General features: G+C 40.4%; 1 protein-coding gene across 2 annotated transcripts in view; it reads left to right on the plus strand.

Moving 5' to 3' along the window:
• The first annotated feature begins 5,793 nt into the window (after positions 1–5,793).
• The window catches only part of DTNBP1 (dystrobrevin binding protein 1), a 119,203-nt gene continuing 103,425 nt past the window's right edge, over positions 5,794–21,571 (plus strand). The window contains exons 1-3 of one of the 2 annotated variants that reach the window (XM_082345438.1): positions 5,794–6,006; positions 17,859–17,912; positions 18,642–18,692. In XM_082345438.1, coding sequence (XP_082201564.1) covers positions 5,948–6,006; positions 17,859–17,912; positions 18,642–18,692 — 164 coding nt within the window. In that variant the 5' untranslated portion in view covers positions 5,794–5,947. The remainder of the gene's footprint in view (positions 6,007–17,858; positions 17,913–18,641; positions 18,693–21,571) is intronic. The other variant, XM_082345437.1, reaches the window with a different exon arrangement.

Genomic DNA, 21,571 nt, shown 5'->3' on the forward strand with positions numbered 1-21,571 from the left:
TGGCAGCAATGGCAGTGGCCAAAAGGCATGGAGAGAGGGCGTTAAGCTGAAGTCACCAGGCGGCAGGCGTCATACGGTAGAGCAGAGCTTAGAAAGAGTGCAAAATGAAAGCAGAGGGAGTCAGAGACAGAGAAATAAATGGGACTGGAAGAGTCACCCGGAGAGGGGACGAGGGACATGTTTTTCCCCTGAAATGACAGCTACTGAGAGCTGCTCGGGACACTTGAACGTTTGTTGTTTCCTGAAAGGCAACAAGAAGCTTCCAGTCCCACCAGGCCAAGTGTCAAGACACAGCCAGCTCCTGGGGTTCCCTCCCTTCCCCGTGTAGCGTCCTTACAGGAAGACCGCAGGCCTTGGGGTGGCCTGAGCACGCCAGACAGAGCCTGGCCTCCCCAGTGCGGTGCCCAGGTTCGCTCCCTCGCTCCTCCCCTTCACACCCCTGCCTCCAGGGTCAGCCAGCGCCGTTTGGGCAGAGGCTGCAGGGGCTCAGGCCCACGTACCAAATGTTACAAACTAAGTGATGGGGCTGGTGCCTGTTTGAAGGAGCTGGGAGAGTGGGGACCAGCTTCAGCCTGGAATCCTGAAGTCAGGGAGAGGTCTGGTGAACTCTGAGGTCACAGTCGCTGTTCTAGCCAGAGCATCTGCTTCCTTTCCCTGCAGGCAGCTCAGGTCGCAAAGCTCAGCTCGGTTGTTCCCAGCCCCAGCTGTACATTAGAATCAACTGGGAAACTTTTGAAACAGTGTGATTGAGGAGGTGTGGCCTCAGACCAGTTAAACCTGAGATTTAATCTCCAGAGATTGGGCCCAGGTATTGGTATTTTTAAAATGCTCTCCAAGTGATTCTAAAGTGCAGCCAGGGTTGAGAACCATCCACTTAACTGCATTTAAAGGACTCTCTCTGGTTTCCTCCTAGAATCAGTTTCTCAGTATCAGTTTCCACTGACATGGGCAACTCCTGTGGACAGAGAGGCACTCTTAGGGCACTGGGACCTTATATTAGCCCTTCTCCTCAATCCTTTTCAATTATTGGGACTCCCCCCACCTATATTAAGCTGATACTTAACTATAGGTAATAATTGTCTCAATCATCTTTTTGTAATTCTTATTAAAAAGTTTCCATTTGAGTTAAATTCTCCCACTTGAACAGATTTCTGTTCTATAATGGTTCAGAAGGTGTAATTTCTGAGATATACTTTCTCCAGGGAAAACCATTTATTTGTGGTCTCCTCTATTCATGTAGGGTCCCTACATTTTAATGAATGGAGTCACTTGGTTATTTATGAATATTTCATAGATCATATAGATCCATACATAGATTAACGAAAAATAAAAGAGGTTTCCTCCTCTAATGCACTGTGTAGTACCTTTCCTTCATCTGAGCAAAAATACGAGGTTAGGTGCCTGATTACATTTTATTATAGTGTGATAAAATTTCAAAACAAATAGATGCAGCTGAGCTGCCTCTCGCTGTTCTTTCAATGTGGTTCATGTTGAAAATATTCTTTCCCAACTTTGCTGGGAGTGTCACTCCACACACTGCTTGCCTTCTTGGTCTGTTAGCTTCTGTCTTCAGACTTTGATTCCCACCCCACCGGACCCCCACTCCCCCAATACCCTCTTCTTCTGTGTTCTTCTTCAACTGGGCTCTAATCTTTGCTCTGCGTGTTGGAATTCCCCTCCTCCACCTCTCAGGTTCCTGTCTGTTTTCCTTTTCAAAATGCCAAGCTGATGTTACCTTCCAGCTTTATTTAGCTTACTTTATTCTTAGAACGACTCATTGTTTCACAAGAAACATTTACAGCTTTTAATTGGTTTCTTTCTTCTGGCATCTTTAAATTCTTAAAAATTAAAGATATCAAAAATCTTGGTTTTTTAAAATTATAAATAATAACAACATGTAGATGCCTTTACAAATCTGTTAGATTCCTGTAACTCAAATGGCAGTAGGGCCTTTCCAATTACTCTAAAAGATCTCTGCCAAAAAAGTGGTGTGAAATCTTCGGGGTCCTATGGCTTCTTCTTTTATAGCATCTTTTCTTTGGTTCCCATTCCACCAAATCCTCATTCATCACTTTATTTACTGTAAAAATCCACTGAGACAAGGAAACCCCTTTCCTTAGCAAGTGTCCTAGAGCAGTGCTTCTCACATGCTAAATGAATACGAGTCACCTGGGGATCTTGTTAAAATTCAGATTCTGATTCAGTAGGCCTGGGTGGGGCCTGAGATTCTGCATGTGCAACAAGCTCCCAGGTGCTGCTGCTGCGGCTGCTCCAGGGAGGCACCACCATGGGGAGCTTCTTAGCAGCTTTGGTGCTTTTGCCCCAAATGTTCTATCATCACAGCTTTCTCCCTGCTTAGCTATTATGTTCTCAAATCAGCTCTCAACCAATTGCTGAATTAAGATGAGGTCAGTAGCCTCCACTATTGATGTTGGTTCCCTATACTTAAAACTTTTTTTTTTTTCATTTTGCCAGTCAATCTTCCTAGTTTCCGGCTGATGACTGTTACTTAAATTGACACAACGTGTCGCATGTTTCAACTCTTGGTCCTTAATCATTCCTGCAAAACAACTCATGTGCAACAGTAGTCATTTTCTCTCTCTTTACTTTCATTTTTATAATTTACTTTTGTTTCCTTATAATTATCTCTTCTTATTAGCACTTTTAAAACTGTCACTGTTTTGGGGTTTATCAGACGTGGGGTTAAGAATGTTCATAAAACACCTCAAAACGAAGGACAAACGTGCCATAGACGAATAATGCAATGGTCGAGATAAAAATGATTGGGCACAAGTAAATCTATTTTCTAGTGACAGGCATACTCTCTTTGATCTGATTTGGTACTTTACTGGAATGTATGAAACTTAGTAAATTGAAAACATATGAGCAGAGGAGTTTATTTCAATTGAATAAAATGAAAAAGATGTATTACTTCTCAGTACATGTGGTTTCCACATCTACTAGACAGTGAGGGATCTGTCTCTGTAGACCTGATCATTTGATCGCTTACTCTGTACCAGGTACTGTTTCCGGGTGGTGGAGAAAGACCCAATAAACAGAACCCCTCTCAACCAACTTGTCTCAACCTACTAAGAAATAAGAAAGTCAGCATAAAGCACCCAGAACATCACTTTCATTTCTGGTAAGGGTGATGAAGCACATGACTTATGTTCATGGGCAAGCAGAACTCCTATTACTGAACCTCAGGTTAAAACTTGCCCACCCAGTCACAGAGAGCACTGGGTCACTGCAGCACGCTCACCTGGCAGCCTGTCCTTATGGAGTAGAACGGCTGTTCTTTACTGGATGTTTGCACCCAAGGAAAAGAAGAAAGGATGGGGCCAGGCTCCTTATTCCCTATATCAGTGATCCCCAGCTTTTTTTTGTGGAAGACAATTTTTCCATGGACTGGGGGTAGCTTACCCGCTGCTGACCTCCTGCTGTGCGGCCCAGTTCCTAACAGGCCTCAGACCGGTACCAGTCCAAGGCCCGGGGGTTGGGGACCCCTGCCCTAGATCACTAATCAGAATAGTCACTTCTGCTCTGCCAGGAAAGGCCTATGCTCACACAGCCCATCTCACTTGACTCATTCAATCCCAGCCCTATCATATCCTGTCTTCTTTTTTGTTTTGATTTTTGGCTGGGTCAGGTCTTTAGTTGTGGCACAAGAGATCTTCCGCTGCGGCACTTGGGCTTCTCTCTAGTTGTGGCGTGCGGGTTTTCTCTCTCTAGTTGAGGCGCACAAGCTCAGTAGTTGTGGCGCACAAGCTCAGTAGTTGTGGCACGCGGGCTTAGTTGTCCCTCGGCATGTGGGATCTTAGTTGCCTGACCAGGGATCGAACCTGCGTCCCCTGCATTGCAGGACGGATTCTTTACCACTGGCCCCGTCTTTAAAATAAAGACAGATCCTGTCTGTCTTAAAATTAAAAATCTTGATATTTTGTTCATCACAAAATTTTTCACTAATTTAAAATTTTTTGAATATTGCATTAAAATATTATTCATCTTGATTACTAAGGTTTTTGGCTTCCCCTTAAGTTTTACACCTGAGGTGAATGCCTTGCCCACCTCATGCTAGTCTCAGAGCTGGTTTTAAAATAAATGTGTAAGCAAATAAATAAACAACTTTTTCTTAAACAATTATTAAATAAATTATCAGATAGTGTTATGTACTAAGTTGAGAAACAGAGTGTATAGGAAGTGATTGGGCCGGTAACTGGAATGATCAGGGAAGATCTACCTAAGAGGACGATATTTAAGCTGAGATCTGAATGCCACAAAGGAGCCAGCCATGGGACAATTTGGAGAAAAGCTTGTGAACAGGCCTCAAGGAAGTGAATCTAGGATTTTCAGGGAACACACAACATACCAAAGGTTAGTATGGCTTAAATGTCAAGGAATGATAGGTGAGTAGTACTTACTTTGGATAGAGTGTCAGGAAGGGTTCAAATTTTAGGACTTCATAAGCCGAGTAAGGAGTTTGACTTTTTTTCTAAGGGCACAGAAGGATTTAAAGCAGGAAAGCGACACAATATGATTGCTCTTTTAAATAATTCCCTTTGGCTGCTGTATCAAGGATGAGTTACAGGCGTGTGCATGGCAAAAGAGTAGAATAAGGAGACCTGTCAGTATTCCTGGTGAAAGATGATGGTGCCTTGGACCAGGGTGATTATAGTGAAGATGGAGAAAAAGGAGCAGGTTCTAGCAATACTTTAGAAATAGAGTTGATTGGACTTGATGCATTAATATTCAGCAGGTGGGGAAAATAGGAAATGGTAATTTCAGGTGGCTTAACTTGAGCAACTTGGTGTATGGTGGTGCCACTTACTGAAATGGAAGAGACTGGGATTAGGTTCGAAAGTGAGTTTGCAATAAAATTTTCAATTTTTCGTATTTTGGGTTTGAGATGCCTGTTGGATACATGTGGAGTAAGCAACTGGTATGAATTGAAGGAGGGGGAGGGAGGACAGGGCTGAAGATGGAAATTTGGGCGTCACCGGTGCCTCGATAGAATTTACAGCATCGTAATGGAGAGAATAACCTAGGAGGGGGCCATACATGGAGAAGCGCAAGGAGCCTGCAAATGTGGCCTTGGGAGCAGCTGCTGAAGTAGGAGAAGGAGTGGACAGGAAGGGAGAGTGCATGAATGCTGTGCTTGAAAGAAAGAGAAGAACGTGTCTGAAGAATGGGATAAGGAGTTACTTGAGAGCCACCGAGAGGTCGAGAAAAAAATCAAGGAAGGTAAGTAACAAATGGTATCGGCAACATGGCGGTCACTGGTGACTCGACAAAGGCCACCTCCTTTGGTATGAAGGGCACGAAAGCCTGATGGGGTAGGTTGAAAAGAGAATGGAAAGTAAAGATGTCGGAGCAGTTGATTTTTGCCGTTTTATCAATGAAGAAACCGAGGCTCAGAATGGTTAATTTTCTCATCCAAGGTCAAAGCCAGCGGGGTCAGATCCTGGAACCAGAGTCCACGAAAGTGTTTGCTACAGGGGAGGTGCACGCTATGCAAGAAATTGATCCATCTCTCTTCCAAACTGTGAAAACAAACGCTGCACTCAAAGAGGCGCTGGTTGTAAAGCATTCTTTCACGTGGCTACTTCAATTTTAAAGAGGGAAAGGAGAGGGCCTGACTTCGGGCTAGGAAAAGGAACCCGAGCCGCTCAGTTTCTCGGCTGGGAGAGAAGGACCGCCCCTTTTCCGCAGCCCGAGCCCGGCGGGGCTCACTGCGGCTGCGCGGGCCTGGGCGCGGCGGGGGCGGGGCGGGAGCGCGCGAGCGGGGGGCGGGAACGCGGAAGGGGCCGCGGCGCGAAGGCGAGAGCGGGCCGGGGGCGGGGCCGGCCGCGAGGGTTCGGGGCGCGCCGTGACAGGTGCGGCGGGGTGCCTTCGCGGGGCTGAGGGCGGCGGCGGCGGCCTGAGCGGAGGAGACGTGGAGGCGGCGGCGATGATGCTGGAGACCCTGCGCGAGCGGCTGCTGAGCGTGCAGCAGGATTTCACCTCCGGGTAGGTACACGGTGGGGGACAGAAAGGGAACCCGGGGGCCGGGCCGAGGAGCTGGGGCCACCGGGACGCGGCCTCCGCGCACCTCGGTCCGGTCCCTCTCCCTCCCCCTCCCCCACCCCGCCCCTCCCATCCCCGCCAGATGGAGGAAAGTAACGAACTTTCCGGCGTCTGTCCGGCTGCACAAAGTAACTTAGGTCCCACCGGGCAGACTCTGACCCGCGCCCCGGGCCCGGAAGGGGGTCGGGAAGGCTGCGGGCGCGCCGGGGATCGTGCAACGCCCTCCCGGCAGCCCTGGCCGGCCCGGGGGGGTGTCTTGTGAGGGGCGAGCGCGCCTTCCCGTTCCTCTGCCCCGGGGAACGGTGACCCTGAGCCCCCTCCCACGCCGCCGAGACCCCTGCCCGCTCGGGCCTCGGAGCTTCTGCGGCCCCGCCTGCAGCCGGGCCGCTGACCCCTCCCCAGGCCGGAGGTCGCGGGCGCCGCAGCCTTCACCCGCCGGGGCCCGGCCGCGCGTCCTGTCCACCCTCGCGCTCGGTTCGCTCGCTGAACCTTTGCCAAGGCTTGGCGCCTCTTCCCCTTTTGCTTTCTCTCTCTACCTTTGCCTCGGGTTTAACGCCTCAGTGAAGAAACTCTAGGGCCACAGAAACAACAGAACTATGGCAGTACTATTAGTGCCTAGTGGTGAAGCGCACACGGACCAAGCGGTTCCCGAACTTTGCTTAGAATCACCTGGGAACCTTTAACCATCTTGATGCCTGGGTCGCAAACTATACTAATTACATCAGACTGGCGATGGGGTTTTAAAGACCCCCAGGTGATTCCTGTGTGCGGCAAACTCTGGGAACCGCAGGCATAGACTCTAACGCCAGAAACTCGCAGAAACGTGTTTCTGCAAGTTTCTCTGCCTCAGTTTCCACGACTGTACAACAAGGGTGAAGATGGTACTCATAGGGTTATTGTGAGGATGAATGAATTAACATGTAAAACAGCGCAGTCACACTATGTCACTATTGTTATTTAGTGCTTAAATTCATTTTAGTTTTTCCATTACTTTAGAAAGGGTGTCACTTTGATAAAGGATTTGTCTGTCACCTTTAGATTACGAATCCTTTGGAGAATGCTCTGAATAGGAGGGCCTCTCCATCATGTTTTAAATTTCTAATGAGAAAGATTTTAGCTAAAATTTTATGGGACAAAAATGTTTATATTGTTTGCCTCTTGGGTGCTGCGTAGTAACAAACTGTCAAATACTTGAGCACTTACATGTAAAGCAGTTTTGGTAATCTTGGTTTGGTGTCCTTAAGAATATTAGTTGTAGATGCTGTAGCAGTCATTCACTGATGCTCTGCTTCCACGCTTGCATTTCCTCCCCCCCCTTTAAATTTAAAAAGTAACTTCCTTTCAGAACGTAAATTATTGTATTGAAAAATTGGGGTATAATGCTGGAATGATAGCATGAGAATGATCACAGATAAACACGTCTGGGACAGCCCTGTTGTCATCACCTCAAGGAACTCCTTGATGGCGGAACAGTCTATCTTTTGGGAGTTACAACTACTGTAACTCCCTAGGTCACGTGGTTGCCTTTGAACCCATTCATTCTCCTGACCTTGGCTTAAGAAGGTTCAGCTTACCTAGGAATATAGATTCTGGGCCCAAACCATCCTGAGAGATCTGGAAAACCTGAGTTTAGATAGGGAGAGGGTTGAGGGGATCTGGGTAGAACGCCTTGGAAACTGACCTTACCTCTTGAAGATGACATAAACTGGGACCAGTTTGGGATTAGACATCCTGAGAGGGCTTTCATTCCGTTTAGGCCCTTCATTGGCTTCCTTGTACAGGTCATTTTCAGCTGACAAAGCACTGGACTGTCAGTGTGTGCCATTAGCCTGTCACCTGGCAGAGAAATAACTCATCTTCAAGTTATGTCTGTGAGTGGCAGCTTTAAACTCTGATGTTCACCTTTGTCAGGTCCACCAATTCCTAGGCGATTCTTTTTTATTTATTTATTTTTTATTTTTTTTATTCAAACAGAAAGTCACAAAAATTATAATCCTCATCAGTTTACTCAGTCCCATGTAATTAATTTTTTTTTCATCTTGATCTTTTGTTAGCACTTTTATGAATTCATCAATTTTCCATTAGAGTTCTAAAAATGCTTATTCATTCAGTTCAGCAGTATAGTCAGTTACCAGAAACCTGTACTTGTCAGAGTCTTTTCCATGAATTCCTTGAAGATGAAACCCTTTTATAGGAACATTTTTGCAAAAGCATCAGAGTACACCCAGAACTGTCTGTAAATGACAAAAGACTTAAAAATGACCACGGTTAAAGATTTGATGAAAGTTGATAATAATGCAGTTGACAAGGAAATTTAGTTATTTCTGAGATATACATTTTAAAGTAATAACTAGAATTATGACTTAAAACATTATACCAGAACATACATGATTTTTAGAAATTTCATGTAATGTCTGAAACATTTATATTAACATATTTCCATACAAATAACCCAAAGAAAGTTTAGTATTAGTTGGTTTTTTGTTTGTTTGTTTTTTTATACTGCAGGTTCTTATTAGTCATCAACTTTATATACATCAGTGTATACCTGTCAATCCCAATCGCTCAATTCAGCACACCACCATCCCCACCCCACTGCGGTTTTCCCCCCTTGGTGTCCATACGTTTGTTCTCTACATCTGTGTCTCAACCTCTGCCTTGCAAACTGGTTCATCTGTACCATTTTTCTAGGTTCCACATACATGCGTTAATATACAATACTTGTTTTTCTCTTTCTGACTTACTTCACTCTGTATGACAGTCTCTAGATACATCCATGTCTCAACAAATGACTCAGTTTCGTTCCTTTTTATGGCTGAGTAATATTCCATTGTATATATGTACCACAACTTCTTTATCCATTCATCTGTCAATGGGCATTTAGGTTGCTTCTATGACCTGGCTACTGTAAATAGTGCTGCAATGAACATTAGGGTGCATGTGTCTTTTTGAATTATGGTTTTCTCTGGGTATATGCCCAGTAGTGGGATTGCTGGGTCATATGGTAATTCTACTTTCAGTTTTTTAAGGAACCTCCATACTGTTCTCCATAGTGGCTGTATCAATTTACATTCTCACCAACAGTGCAAGAGGGTTCCCTTTTCTCCACACCCTCTCCAGTATTTGATGTTTGTAGATTTTCTGATGATGCCCATTCTAACTGGTGTGAGGTGATACCTCATTGTAGTTTTGATTTGCATTTCTCTAATAATTAGTGATGTTGAGCATCTTTTCATGTGCTTCTTGGCCATCTGTATGTCTTCTTTGGAGAAACGTCTATTTAGGTCTTCTGCCCATTTTTGGATTGGGTTGTTTGTTTCTTTAATATTGAGTTGCATGAGCTGTTTATACATTTTGGAGATTAATCCTTTGTCCGTTGATTCGTTTGCAAATATTTTCTCCCATTCTGAGGGTTGCCTTTTCGTCTTGTTTATGGTTTCCTTTGCTGTGCAAGAGCTTTGAAGTCTCATTAGGTCCCATTTGTTTATTTTTGTTTTTATTTCCATTACTCTAGGAAGTGGATCAAAAAAGATCTTGCTGTGGTTTATGTCAAAGAGTGTTCTTCCTATGTTTTCCTCTAAGAGTTTTATAGTGTCTGGTCTTACATTTAGATTTCGAATCCATTTTTTGTGTATGGTGTTAGGGAGTTTTCTAATTTCATTCTTTTACATGTAGCTGTCCAGTTTTCGCAGCACCACTTATTGAAGAGACTGTCTTTTCTCCATTGTATATCTTTGCTTCCTTTGTCATAGATTAGTTGACCATAGGTGCGTGGGTTTATCTCTGGGCTTTCTATCTTGTTCCATTGATCTGTGTTTCTGTTTTTGTGCCAGTACCATATTGTCTTGATTACTGTAGCTTTGTAGTATGGTCTGAAGTCAGGGAGTCTGATTTCTCCAGCTCCGTTTTTTTCCCTCAAGACTGCTTTGGCTATTCGGGGTCTTTTGTGTCTCCATACAAATTTTAAGATGATTTGTTCTAGTTCCGTAAAAAATGCCATTGGTAATTTGATAGGGATTGCATTGAATCTGTAGATTGCTTTGGGTAGTATAGTCATTTTCACAGTATTGATTCTTCCAACCCAAGAACATGGTATATCTCTTCATCTGTTGGTATCATCTTTAATTTCTTTCATCAGTGTCTTATAGTTTTCTGCATACAGGTCTTTTGTCACCCTAGGTAGGTTTATTCCTAGGTATTTTATTCTTTTTGTTGCAATGGTAAATGGGAGTGTTTCCATAATTTCTCTTTCAGATTTTTCATCATTAGTGTATAGGAATGCAAGAGATTTCTGTGCATTAATTTTGTATCCTGCAACTTTACCAAATTCATTGATTAGCTCTAGTAGTTTTCTGGAAGCCATCTGGTCCTGGACTTTTGTCTGTTGGAAGATTTTTAATCACAGTTTCAATTTCATTACTTGTGATTGGTCTGTTCATATTTTCTGTTTCTTCCTGGTTCAGTCTTGGAAGGTTATACCTTTCTAAGAATTTGTCCATTTCTTCCAGGTTGTCCATTTTATTGGCATAGAGTTGCTTGTAGTAGTCTCTTAGGATGCTTTGTTTTTCTGTGGTGTCTGTTGTAACTTCTCCTTTTTCATTTCTAATTTTATTGATTTGAGTCCTCTCCCTCTTTTTCTTGATGAGTCTGGCTAATGGTTTATCAATTATATTTATCTTCTCAAAGAACCAGCTTTTAGTTTTATTGATCTTTGCTATTGTTTTCTTTGTTTCTATTTCATTTATTTCTGCTCTGATCTTGATGATTTCTTTCCTTCTGCTAACTTTGGGTTTTGTTTGTTCTTCTTTCTCTAGTTCCTTTAGGTGTAAGGTTAGATTGTTTACTTGAGATTTTTCTTGTTTCTTGATGTAGGCTTGTATAGCTATAAACTTCCCTCTTAGAACTGCTTTTGCTACATCCCATAGGTTTTGGATCATCGTGTTTTCATTGTCATTTGTCTCTAGGTATTTTTTGATTTCCTCTTTGATTTCTTCAGTGATCTCTTGGTTATTTAATAACGTATTGTTTAGCCTCCATGTGTTTGTGTTTTTTATGTTTTTTTTCCCTGTAATTCATTTCTAATCTCATAGCATTGTGGTCAGAAAAGATGTTTGATATGATTTCAATTTTCTTAAATTTACTGAGGCTTGATTTGTGAACCAAGATGTGATCTATCCTGGAGAATGTTCTGTGTGCACTTGAGAAGAAAGTGTAATCTGCTGTTTTTGGATGGAATGTCCTATAAATATCAATTAAATCTATCTGGTCTATTGTGTCATTTAAAGCTTCTGTTTCCTTATTTATTTTCATTTTGGATGATCTGTCCATTGGTGTAAGTGAGGTGTTAAAGTCCCCCACTATTACTGTGTTACTGTCGATTTCCTCTTTTATAGCTGTTAGCAGTTGCCTTAAGTATTGAGGTGCTCTCCTAGGCGATTCTTAACAAGAAAAAATCCATGTAATTCCTTTTAGTAAACTGTTTCATATTCAGCCTAAGATCAACCTATTTTTGAATATTTTGCCAGGCTGAGAAAAGGTGACATTAAACACAGCTTCATGTGTATATTGCATGAAGGCACTGAGGGATTCAGAGATGAAAGCAACATGGCCCTTAGCTCTCAGAACTACCCAACTGGACCTGGTATTCCTTTAGAACACTTGCTGTTAGTGCCCATAGAAGCCAGAACAGCTGGCTTACAAAATAATTGGAAACTTCATCTGTTCGGGTTGCCCTGGGAACTCAGTAGAAGAAAGGCCCGGTGCTTTCCTGAGCTCCTTCACGTGGATCTTCACAGCAGCCCAGAGCAGCAGCCTCTCCTCAGGGCTTTTCTGCTCATTTTCAGTTTCTGAAATTCATATATCTGGAGCTGGAATGTAGGCAATTATTTTTTTTTTAAAGTAAAATAGGAATATTCTTTATCAGGCTCACAAGAGAATGCCACATTAGTGATTAAAGCATATTTGATGGACATAACAAATTTCAACTTTCCATTCAAACTTAGAACAAATGCAGCTTGAGGGCAGTGGAAAGATTGCTGCTGGCCTTCAAGGAACTGTAGGTCGTCCATGGACTCGTGATCTTTTTAGTAATTTTTAACTTTTTATTCATTATAAGAGCTATGTCAAAATCGAGATAAACCTAGAAATAATGTTGCTTTCTTTCTGGCCCACCTGGGTGGCCAGCTGGTCCAAAGGCCCCGGGAGGGGACTGCCTCCCAGCTTCGCTCTTTCCCCGTCACCTACATGAGCCCTCATCTGATTTAACTCCCTCGGAGCTCTAGGAGCCTTTTGGAGTGTTCACACAGAACATCCACTTTTTAGGGACTGGCTTGAGCTCTGAGGGAGACTTTTGGACCCACCAAAGCATTTACTTCAAATCCACTCTGGTCTTTGATTTTTTACCTTCTGAGCAGTTATGACCCACGACCTCAGGACTGAAGTATGCAGGCATGCAAAACCCTTCAGGGAACTGAAAATCAGATTTACCAAGGGTTTGCAGCTGCCTGTCACTGCCTGGCATTTCCTGTCTGTAATGCTCTGGGTGCTTTTGGATATGGATACAAGTGTTGCAACTGGACAGTGAGTGTTTCCTCCTCAAAGCCACCTTTGCCCTGCCCTCCAGCCCTGCCCACTGCACTCATTTTCTCTTCTTCCCTCCTGTAGTACCAAAACCTCAAAGGAGAGGATCTAACAGTCTAATTCACAGTGTGGTAGAATGGTGAGGTTTTGCCTAAAATGTTGACTCTTCCATGATTACTTACCTTTAGCAGGAAAAAAAATCTCAATATTCAACTTGACCTAATAAACATTTACTGAGTTCCCACCAAGTGTCAGACACTAGGCTAGGAACTCAGTCTTCATTATCATAGAAGCTATTTTCATTTCGTCAAAAAAAAAAAAAAGATTTAAGAGGCCACATGCTCAGTTTTGCCTGCTCTTTGCCAGTGTCTATATATTGGACTAGATCTTGGGGCTACAAAGTTAACTAAAACCATTTCTGCCCTCCGGATGCCCTAGACTGGTGGTAACATAAAGCAGAGCAGAAGGAACTGAATGTGAAAGATAGAAGTGATGTGGTTTTTGAGCCTAGAGGAAAGAGTCATTAGTTCAGATGCATTTATGGAAGGCTTCAAAGAGGAGGTGGCTTCTAGACTGGGCCTTGAAGAATGAGGAGGGATGAGGATAGATTTGGGTGAGGGATTTCAGAGATGAAGCTCTTGTGGGAGAGGAACCTGGAAAGGAAGTTTAGTTAGTGATAATGGAGGGTCTTCAGTGCTTTGCTAAATTAATTCATTTATGAAATATTTATTGAGCACTTACCTGTTGACAGGCACTAGGGTTACAGCGGAGAATGCATATACCGGACAGCAAATAATGTCCCTGTGCTCATTCTACTGGCAGGAGGCAGAATATCTAGAAGGTCATAAGTACTGTTGCTAAAAATAAAGCAGGTTAAGGGGTTTTGGGGTGGGGGGTTGCTATCTTATATAGGGTGGTCTTGCTTATTTTTAGGTTGACTGAATCTTCTGAAGGTTTTTGTGGAGGGGAGCGGCCTGAGCCTACCTGTATTTCTGGAAGAATAATTTGGGAGGTGATGTGATGGGAGGATTAGAGATGGGGAACAGGGAGAGTATTAAGAAGGCTATAATTAGGGGGCAGGTGAGAGAGAATAGAAATTGAAGGAGAGAATAGTCCTGACATGACAGGCACTGGTCGATTTCATAAAAAGTGAGACTAGGAAGTGAAAAAGGTGGAGAAATTGAGGATATTAATTTTGGAGTATCTTAGATAATGATGTCATTTACCAACAGGAGAGAAGTTGAGTAGTTTTGAGAGAGAAGGAGCAGTTGACAGTGAATGTGCTATGAGGTCCAAGAAGCAGCTGGAAATTTATGAAACACTCAGGAGAGAGGCCAGGACCGAAGTGGTGTGTTTGGGGGTGATTAGGATAGAGATAGGCTATAGTCCTCTCTCCCCTTCCTGAGTCTCTGTGGCTTTTGTGTGAATCTCTCCGCATTCAGAACTTTGGGGTCATGTGCACTTTTAGGTGTGGTTAATGCTTTCGTGTTTCCTGATCTTGGCTTTAAAAAAGAAAAAATGATAAACATTAACGGGAAAATATAATAGATTGGATTTTTATTCATAAACAGAATTTAAAGTCGGAATAATGGAGACATGAAAATGAGCCTTAAAGGACAAAATATGCTAATTAATACATTTTGTGGTGTTTTAAAGCAGCCATCCTCACCTTTCATAATCGCTGATGGGGTTAGATGAGTAGGAAATTGAAGTGAGGATAAATGGAATGCCGTCAAGGTCCCTCATGCCATCGAGTCAGGTCCAGAGAGCACACTTCCTGCTCATCAGTCAGTGTCATGCTCCGCCTCTCATGCTGTGTAACTACTTTTTAAACTTTTTGTCTAAGCAGTTTTGCTAGTTATCCCCGTTTCGTAGTAAGATGCCTCCATCTTAGTATTTTCTGTAAAGCTTAAAAAAATAAATGTGCTGGGGTCAAATTAAGGTAAGTCTTTGCAGCAATCTAAAAATAAAATATTGTGGTGTTATGAATTTGAAGGTAAGTGCTTTGAGCTCTGAAGTGTGCATTAGTTGCATTGGGTAGAAAATAATTGTCAGGTGGCTCACTTAGAAGTCTGTATATTAATATTCTCACACAGCAGTACTCACGTCTCCCTGGAGGTATATGGTATTGTGAAGAAGATTAGGAACGGTGGAGAAGGCTTTTATGGGAACTGGTGCATTGGGGGACCTCTACTTTATTTTACTTTGGCCCTCTAATGTACATAGCTTCTTACCTTTCTTGATGGTGATAATTTTTACTAAATTTGGAGATAGTTTGTATTACACATTTTGTTTGAATTGGCTTTATAATTTACAATTACAGTTTGCTGCCAAAGTCATATTTCCTTTACTTCTTGTGGCAAATCATTATGGTCAGTACAATACTCCTATTTTATGGTTTAGGAAACTGGGCATTTCACTCAGATCAGTATTTCCTTCTCAGTGTGTCAAGACATGGTGGGGCTTTATTAGCGGGTTGTTTCCAGCACAGACTCACTGTGAGAAACTTAAATAGGGTTATCCCCAAATAAAAATGGTAAGCTACTTTCAGTTGAATTCTGGGTTTTGAGTATATACTTCAGAAAGGACTGTTTTGCTTTTCTGGGGGTCTGACCTTATTTTTTTTCAACTTAAAGTGTTACATTGACTATTAATCTTATTTTATCTTTTTCTCTCCTGAACTTTCTTCACTGTTTCCAACTTTCTTCTTGCTACTTTGTTTTCTACAGCAGTTTCTATTCTGAATTTTGGCATATTGATGATTTATATGGAGAAGGTGTGATGAGAAAAGATGAATATATAAAATACTTCTTTTGTTATTAAAACTTTTTTTTACAAAGTTTTAAACATATACAAAAATAGAATAACACAGTGAGTCCCGTATATTCATTATTCAGATTCAGCAGTTGTCAACTACTACCACATTTGCTTTGTCTCTCCCTTATTTATAAAGTAAACCTCAGACTAAGCTCTTACATCTCTCATACATCAGTTTTCATCTCTAAAAAAAATACATTACATAAATGCAATGCCAATATCATACCTAGCAAAATTAACACTAATTCTTTGATATTATCAATTATCCAGTCCATAATCAAATTTCCTGGTTCTTAGAAATGTCTTTTTACAGTTGATCAAATCCACATCAGATAAGTTCCACCCATTACATTTGGTTAAAGACCAGTTTTTAAAGTAGGTGGTTGTTAAGGAGCCACCTGGGGAAGCTCTTACTGACCTTCCAGCAATTTTATTTTCAGCTCCCTGTAAGCTTCCTCCTTTCTCTTTTATTCCAAACTATTTTTTTTCTTTCTTTCTTTTGGGGAAGTGTGGAGGAGAACCCCACATTTGATATCTTACAATTGAGAAATTTAACATTTTTTTCAGAAATAAATACTTGAAATACTGACCTAAAGATTTGCTAGGTCCTATAATGAATGGTCCAAAGAGGGTCTTAGCAGTGAGCTTTCAATATCCTTGTAACACCTAACGATATGGAATTGTCCCAAATCACTGAATATAATACTAGAATCGTTTTGAGTATGATGCACTGCTGTGTCTGCCTATCCTAGTATAATTCTACCTCGGATGTCGCAACTAAGTGCCTTTCTCAGCTTTTGGAGTGGAAATGGTTCACTGGCTATCAAAATACCTTTCCCTAGCTGTTGCCTTAATCTTAGTTTAAACCGGATTTACTAGTTTCCAAGCTAAGCTTGAAAATTTATATAGTTTTTCTGGGACAGGTTAGACTTTTTAAATTCAATTCATCTGGAGAGATATATACAAATAGTTTTCTATTAAAGAGATTGCTAAGTCTTTTTAACATTGTATTGGAATTGATCTCATCAATATTTTAGTTTTTGAAAAAGAACATAGAACAATATAAAAAAATCTTAGTATGAAATTGACACTGCAACTTGTTAAAAAAAATGACTTGACACTAGAAGTCCCTTTCTGGTTTTAAGCCAGGCATTATTGACCAAAAAGTTGTAATCCTCTGTCAGGGCTTGCACGTACAGCTGTGCACAACAAAGGGTTGGGACATTCATAGGAGAGTCAGCTTGTATGCTAGGACAGTTTCTGACTGAGTGCAGTAAAGTGTCTTGAGAAAGGAGCACCTGTGTCTAGCTTTACAAAGGCTTCGTGGAGCTAGCTGGGGTACTGTGGCCTATGCTTCAGACTCTATTTAGAAATGAATATTTGTGGAAGTAATCAGATTAAGAAAAACATGTCCACATATCTCATTTTATGTGAGATTATCTCATAATTTAGCATTTGCTTTTTGGCAGTCTGTTATATGATACAGAGTCCACAGTTAAATGTAGGTAAAAAATGGGCTGGTGAAGTGAAAAAACATTGTATGAAGTTTATGAACTTCATATTTTATATATAGAAGAGCCTATTTAATTTTATTTTACATATGCATTTCTAGCCCATTTATGTTTCCCAGCCCAATAATTTAAAAAAGCAAATAGAAGGGGAGTAGGCTGCTATAGTTAAATAGCTAGCAGAAGCAGTAAGTGGTAGCTGATACCAGATGACCAATGGTAGAGATGGAAAATTTAAATTTTGAAGAAATAGACGTAGGATCCTGAACAAACTCAGAAAACCGCTTTAGATTGGTTTCGAGTTGGTAAATGAAGAGACATTCCTAGCTCAGAAACATCTAAGGAGAGTACTGTTTTGCCACGAAATGCAGTCAGTGGTATTCATGATAATGATGCCGAGTTATCAGAAAATGTTCAATAGAATGTACCAAGACCTCTTTAATGAAGGAGGTTTGTAATGTATTTTAGAAAGCCTTTTATCAATAGCTAAAATTTCTCAGAATGTTGGCACTTAGTGCCTGGCATAGTTATCTACTTAAAAATGTGCTGTTTAGATACCTTTGTTGCCGATCGAGTTCACCTATGGAGACCACTTTTTTTTTTCTGATGTTGCCAGAGTAGTGAGCTTTTCTAGTCCAGTTATATTTAGGAAGTGTTTCTAGAAAAGGGATTTGGGGCAAGAAAAATATAAAAATATTTGCTACAAATTTTCCATTTGTGGTGTCTGATATATAGTAAACAAATATTTGTTGTCTGTAGAGGTGCTTAATTCTTGCTAAAAAAAAAAAAATTAGCTTATCCAACCCGAAGTTTTACTTACTGTGAAATTTGCATTTGAAAAATATCTCTTAAGCTGTAAAAATATGATATTTTATACTTGTTGAATTATAGGCTGAAGACTTTAAGTGACAAGTCAAGAGAAGCTAAAGTAAAAAACAAACCTAGGTAAGCTTGTGCTGATTTAATTTACTATGACTTAAATTTCATACAACTTTTGGTTGTAGTAATGATAGTATTATTACTTTAATGGATTTTATATCTGTTGAATGCATCTGAGTAAACAATTTATTGATTCTTTCTAAATTTTGTAACACTGGAAATTTTTCTGATAAAATTGTAAAATGGTTGAAAAAATGGTGACGTGTAATTGTTTTACTCCATGACAGTCAATAGCTATTTGATCACAATTAATCATTTTTATTTGTATATTAAGAGCACAGTAAAAGTTCTCCATTATTGAGAAGCAGATTGATAATGAAACAGTACTTGGCAAGTGAGCCTCTTTAGCTGTGTTATCTGTTTTATAAGAAAACACTAGTATAATTTGTGCAGTTTTTTCAGTTTTTTAATAAAGTAAAGCACATGACCAAATTTCACTTTAAACCTAGAGATGAGGAGCTTTTTAAAAAATTTCTTGTTAGCTAACATTCTATTAAAGTGCTTATTATTGTGTGCTAAAAATCTATAGGGCAAAGTGATGGTTGATAGTATATTGCAGTATATTAACTTTGGAATAACAATACATTTTTCTAAAAGTTTAGATCAGTTGTCATTAGTGATTTAAAAATATTCCACATTATGATTGACAGCATCAAAATTATTATATGTAACTTTTTTTTTAAGTTGGCCTAAATCAGCAGCAGTTTTTAATAAAATAAGTGTTTCTTTTGGCAGGACTGTTCCATATTTGCCAAAGTGCTCTGCTGGACTAGAATTACTTAGCAGGTAAGTGTTTTCATTTAAATAAAAAGGTTATACTTCTGACTATTGTCTAAAAGTATTTTATAACTTTATAGATAGAAACCTTAAAACAACTAAATTTTACCTTAACAAGGAGGTTGGAAATTATTTCCTTGTTTGTGTTCCTGAGGGGCTTTTGCATTTCACTGGTTAATACAAAGGCCATTCAGACTTTGAGCATATTGATCACTGTTGTGTTTACTAATCAGTAACTTTATCATGTGCATGTATTATGTTTGTGGTTTCTTTGTTGCAAGAAAATCAATTCTGGATTTGAGTCCCCAATAATTTTCTTACTTTGATTCTTAATTTTTTACCATTTCTTCTCCAATCCATTTCTATTGACGTGCAGATTAATATTAAAATACGTGATTTTCTTAGATGACATCAAAAGCATGAGTAACAAAGGAAAAAAAAGATAAATTGGACTTTATCAAAATTAAAAACTTTTGCTCTTTAAAGAACACTATCAAGAAAGTGAAACAACAATCCACAGAATGTGAGAAAATATTTGCAAATTATACATCTGTTGAGGTACTTGTACCTAGAATGTATAAATAACTTTTATAACTCAACAGTAAAAAGAAAATCCAGTGAAGAAATAGGCAAAGGATCTGAACAGACATTTCCATAAAAAAGATAGGCAAATGGCTAATAAGCACATGAAAAAATTCTCATCGTTAGTCATCAGGGAAGTGCAGACCAAAGCTACGATGAAATACCACTTCACACCCACTAGCATGGCTATAATGAAAAAGACAAACAATAACGAGTGTTGGCAGTGATGTGGAAAAATTGGAACCCTTATGCTCTGCTGGTGGGATTATAAAATCACTGCAAAACAGTTTGGTAGTTTCTCAAAAAGTTAAAAGTAGAATTACCATGTGACCTAGCAGTTTCACACCAAGAAAATTGAAAACTTATGTCCACATAAAAAATTGTACACAAATGTGCATAATAGCAGTATCATTCATAAAGCAATATTATTCATAATAGCCAAAAAGTAGAAACAATGCAAATATTCATCAGTCAATGAATGAATAACAAAATTTCATATCTCCATACAACAGAATATTATTCAGCCATGAAAAGGAATGAAGTACTGAGGCGTGCGACATCTTGGATGAAACTTAAAAACATTATGCTAAATGAAAGGAATCAACAAAAATGGCACATAGTGTATGATTCCATTTATATGAAATGTCCAGAATAGGCAAATCCATAAAGATGGAAAGATAATTTTGCCAGGGTTTGGAAGAGAGAGGGGAATGAGTAATGACTGCTAATGGATATGGGGTTTCTTTTCAGGGTGATGAAAATATTTTGGAATTAGTGGTGATAGTTGTCCCAACTAATTCTGTGAATATACTGTGAATTATGCACTTTATAAGATTTTTTTTTTTTGATGTGGACCTTTTTTAAAGTCTTTATTGAATTTGTTACAATACTGCTTCTGTTTTATGTTTTGGTTTTTTGGCCGAGAGGCATGTGGGATCTTAGCTCCCCAACCAGGGATCGAACCCACACCTCCTGCGTTGGAAGGCGAAGTCTTAACTGCTGGACCGCCAGGGAAGTCCTGAATTATGCGCTTTAGAAGCATGAATTTTGGGACTTCCCTGGCAGTCCAGTGGTTAAAACTTTGAGCTTCCACTGCAGGGGGTGCAGGTTTGATCCCTGGTTGGGGAACTAAGATCCCCTCATGCCACATGGTGCGGCCAAAAAAAAAAAAAAAATTAGTTTTATGGTGTATCAAAATTCAATAAAGCTGTTATAAAAATAAGTATATGGTTTGCGTGTGTTGTTACATGCATTTCTGTGCCGCGTAACATGGCATCTGATGGATAAGTGGTAGCCATGTGTGCAGTAGAGGGTATGCTCCTTCGCCTTATCAGCTTGTGTTAGGACACAATCACCTATACCTACATTTTGCTTTCTCTTTTCTAGCTTTTTATTCAGTTTCTTTTTATGGTTTCTAACTCTAGGGATTTTTCTTCTCTGAGTGCTTAATTTGACATTAATTTCCTGCTTGGTTTTGTTGAGTGAGGAACATAAGTGAACATGTTGAGGAACATGAAAGGAGATATAGTAAAAAATTAATCAGTGGTGTTCTGTTTGCATGTTATCTTTATTTTTTTAATCTAAGGATTTAGTTGAAAGAACCTCATTGAAAGATTTACTTTAGACGTGTAGACTTATGTATATGGTAGTTTTGGGAAATGGGGTGCATTTGGGGACTTAACATGAAAAATTTGCAGCCACAGGAATGTCTCAATGTGTCTATTCATTGCACTGAAGCACAGTCTTTTCTCTTTGGAACTAGTATTGAGTGGAGGAAAGACCATTTTAAATAGCAGATAACCTAAATCATAAAATGTTCTTAATTGTTAAAAAATTGTGTAGGGCTTCCCTGGTGGCGCAGTGCTTGAGAATCCGCCTGCCAATGCAGGGGACACGGGTTCGAGCCCTGGTCCGGGAGGATCCCACATGCCGCGGAGCGGCTGGGCCCGTGTGCCATAACTACTGAGCCTGCATGCCACAGCTACTGAGGCCTGCGCACCTGGAGCCCGTGCTCCACGGCAAGAGAAGCCACCGCAATGAGAAGCCCGCGCACCGCCACGAGGAGTGGCCCCTGCTCACCACAACTAGAGAAAGCCCGTGCGCAGCAACAAAGACCCAATGTGGCCAAAAATAAATAAATTAAAAAATTAATTAATTAAAAAAAAAATTGTGTAAGATACATATAGCATAAAATTTGCCATCTTAACCATTATTAGGTGTACAATTCACTACTACTGAGTACATTTGCATTGTTGTGCATCCAGTCTCCAAAACTCTTTTCATCTTGCAAACGTCTGCCACTGGCA

Source organism: Balaenoptera borealis, assembly GCF_965194805.1.
Source record: "Balaenoptera borealis genome assembly, chromosome: 12".
Taxonomy (NCBI): domain Eukaryota; kingdom Metazoa; phylum Chordata; class Mammalia; order Artiodactyla; family Balaenopteridae; genus Balaenoptera; species Balaenoptera borealis.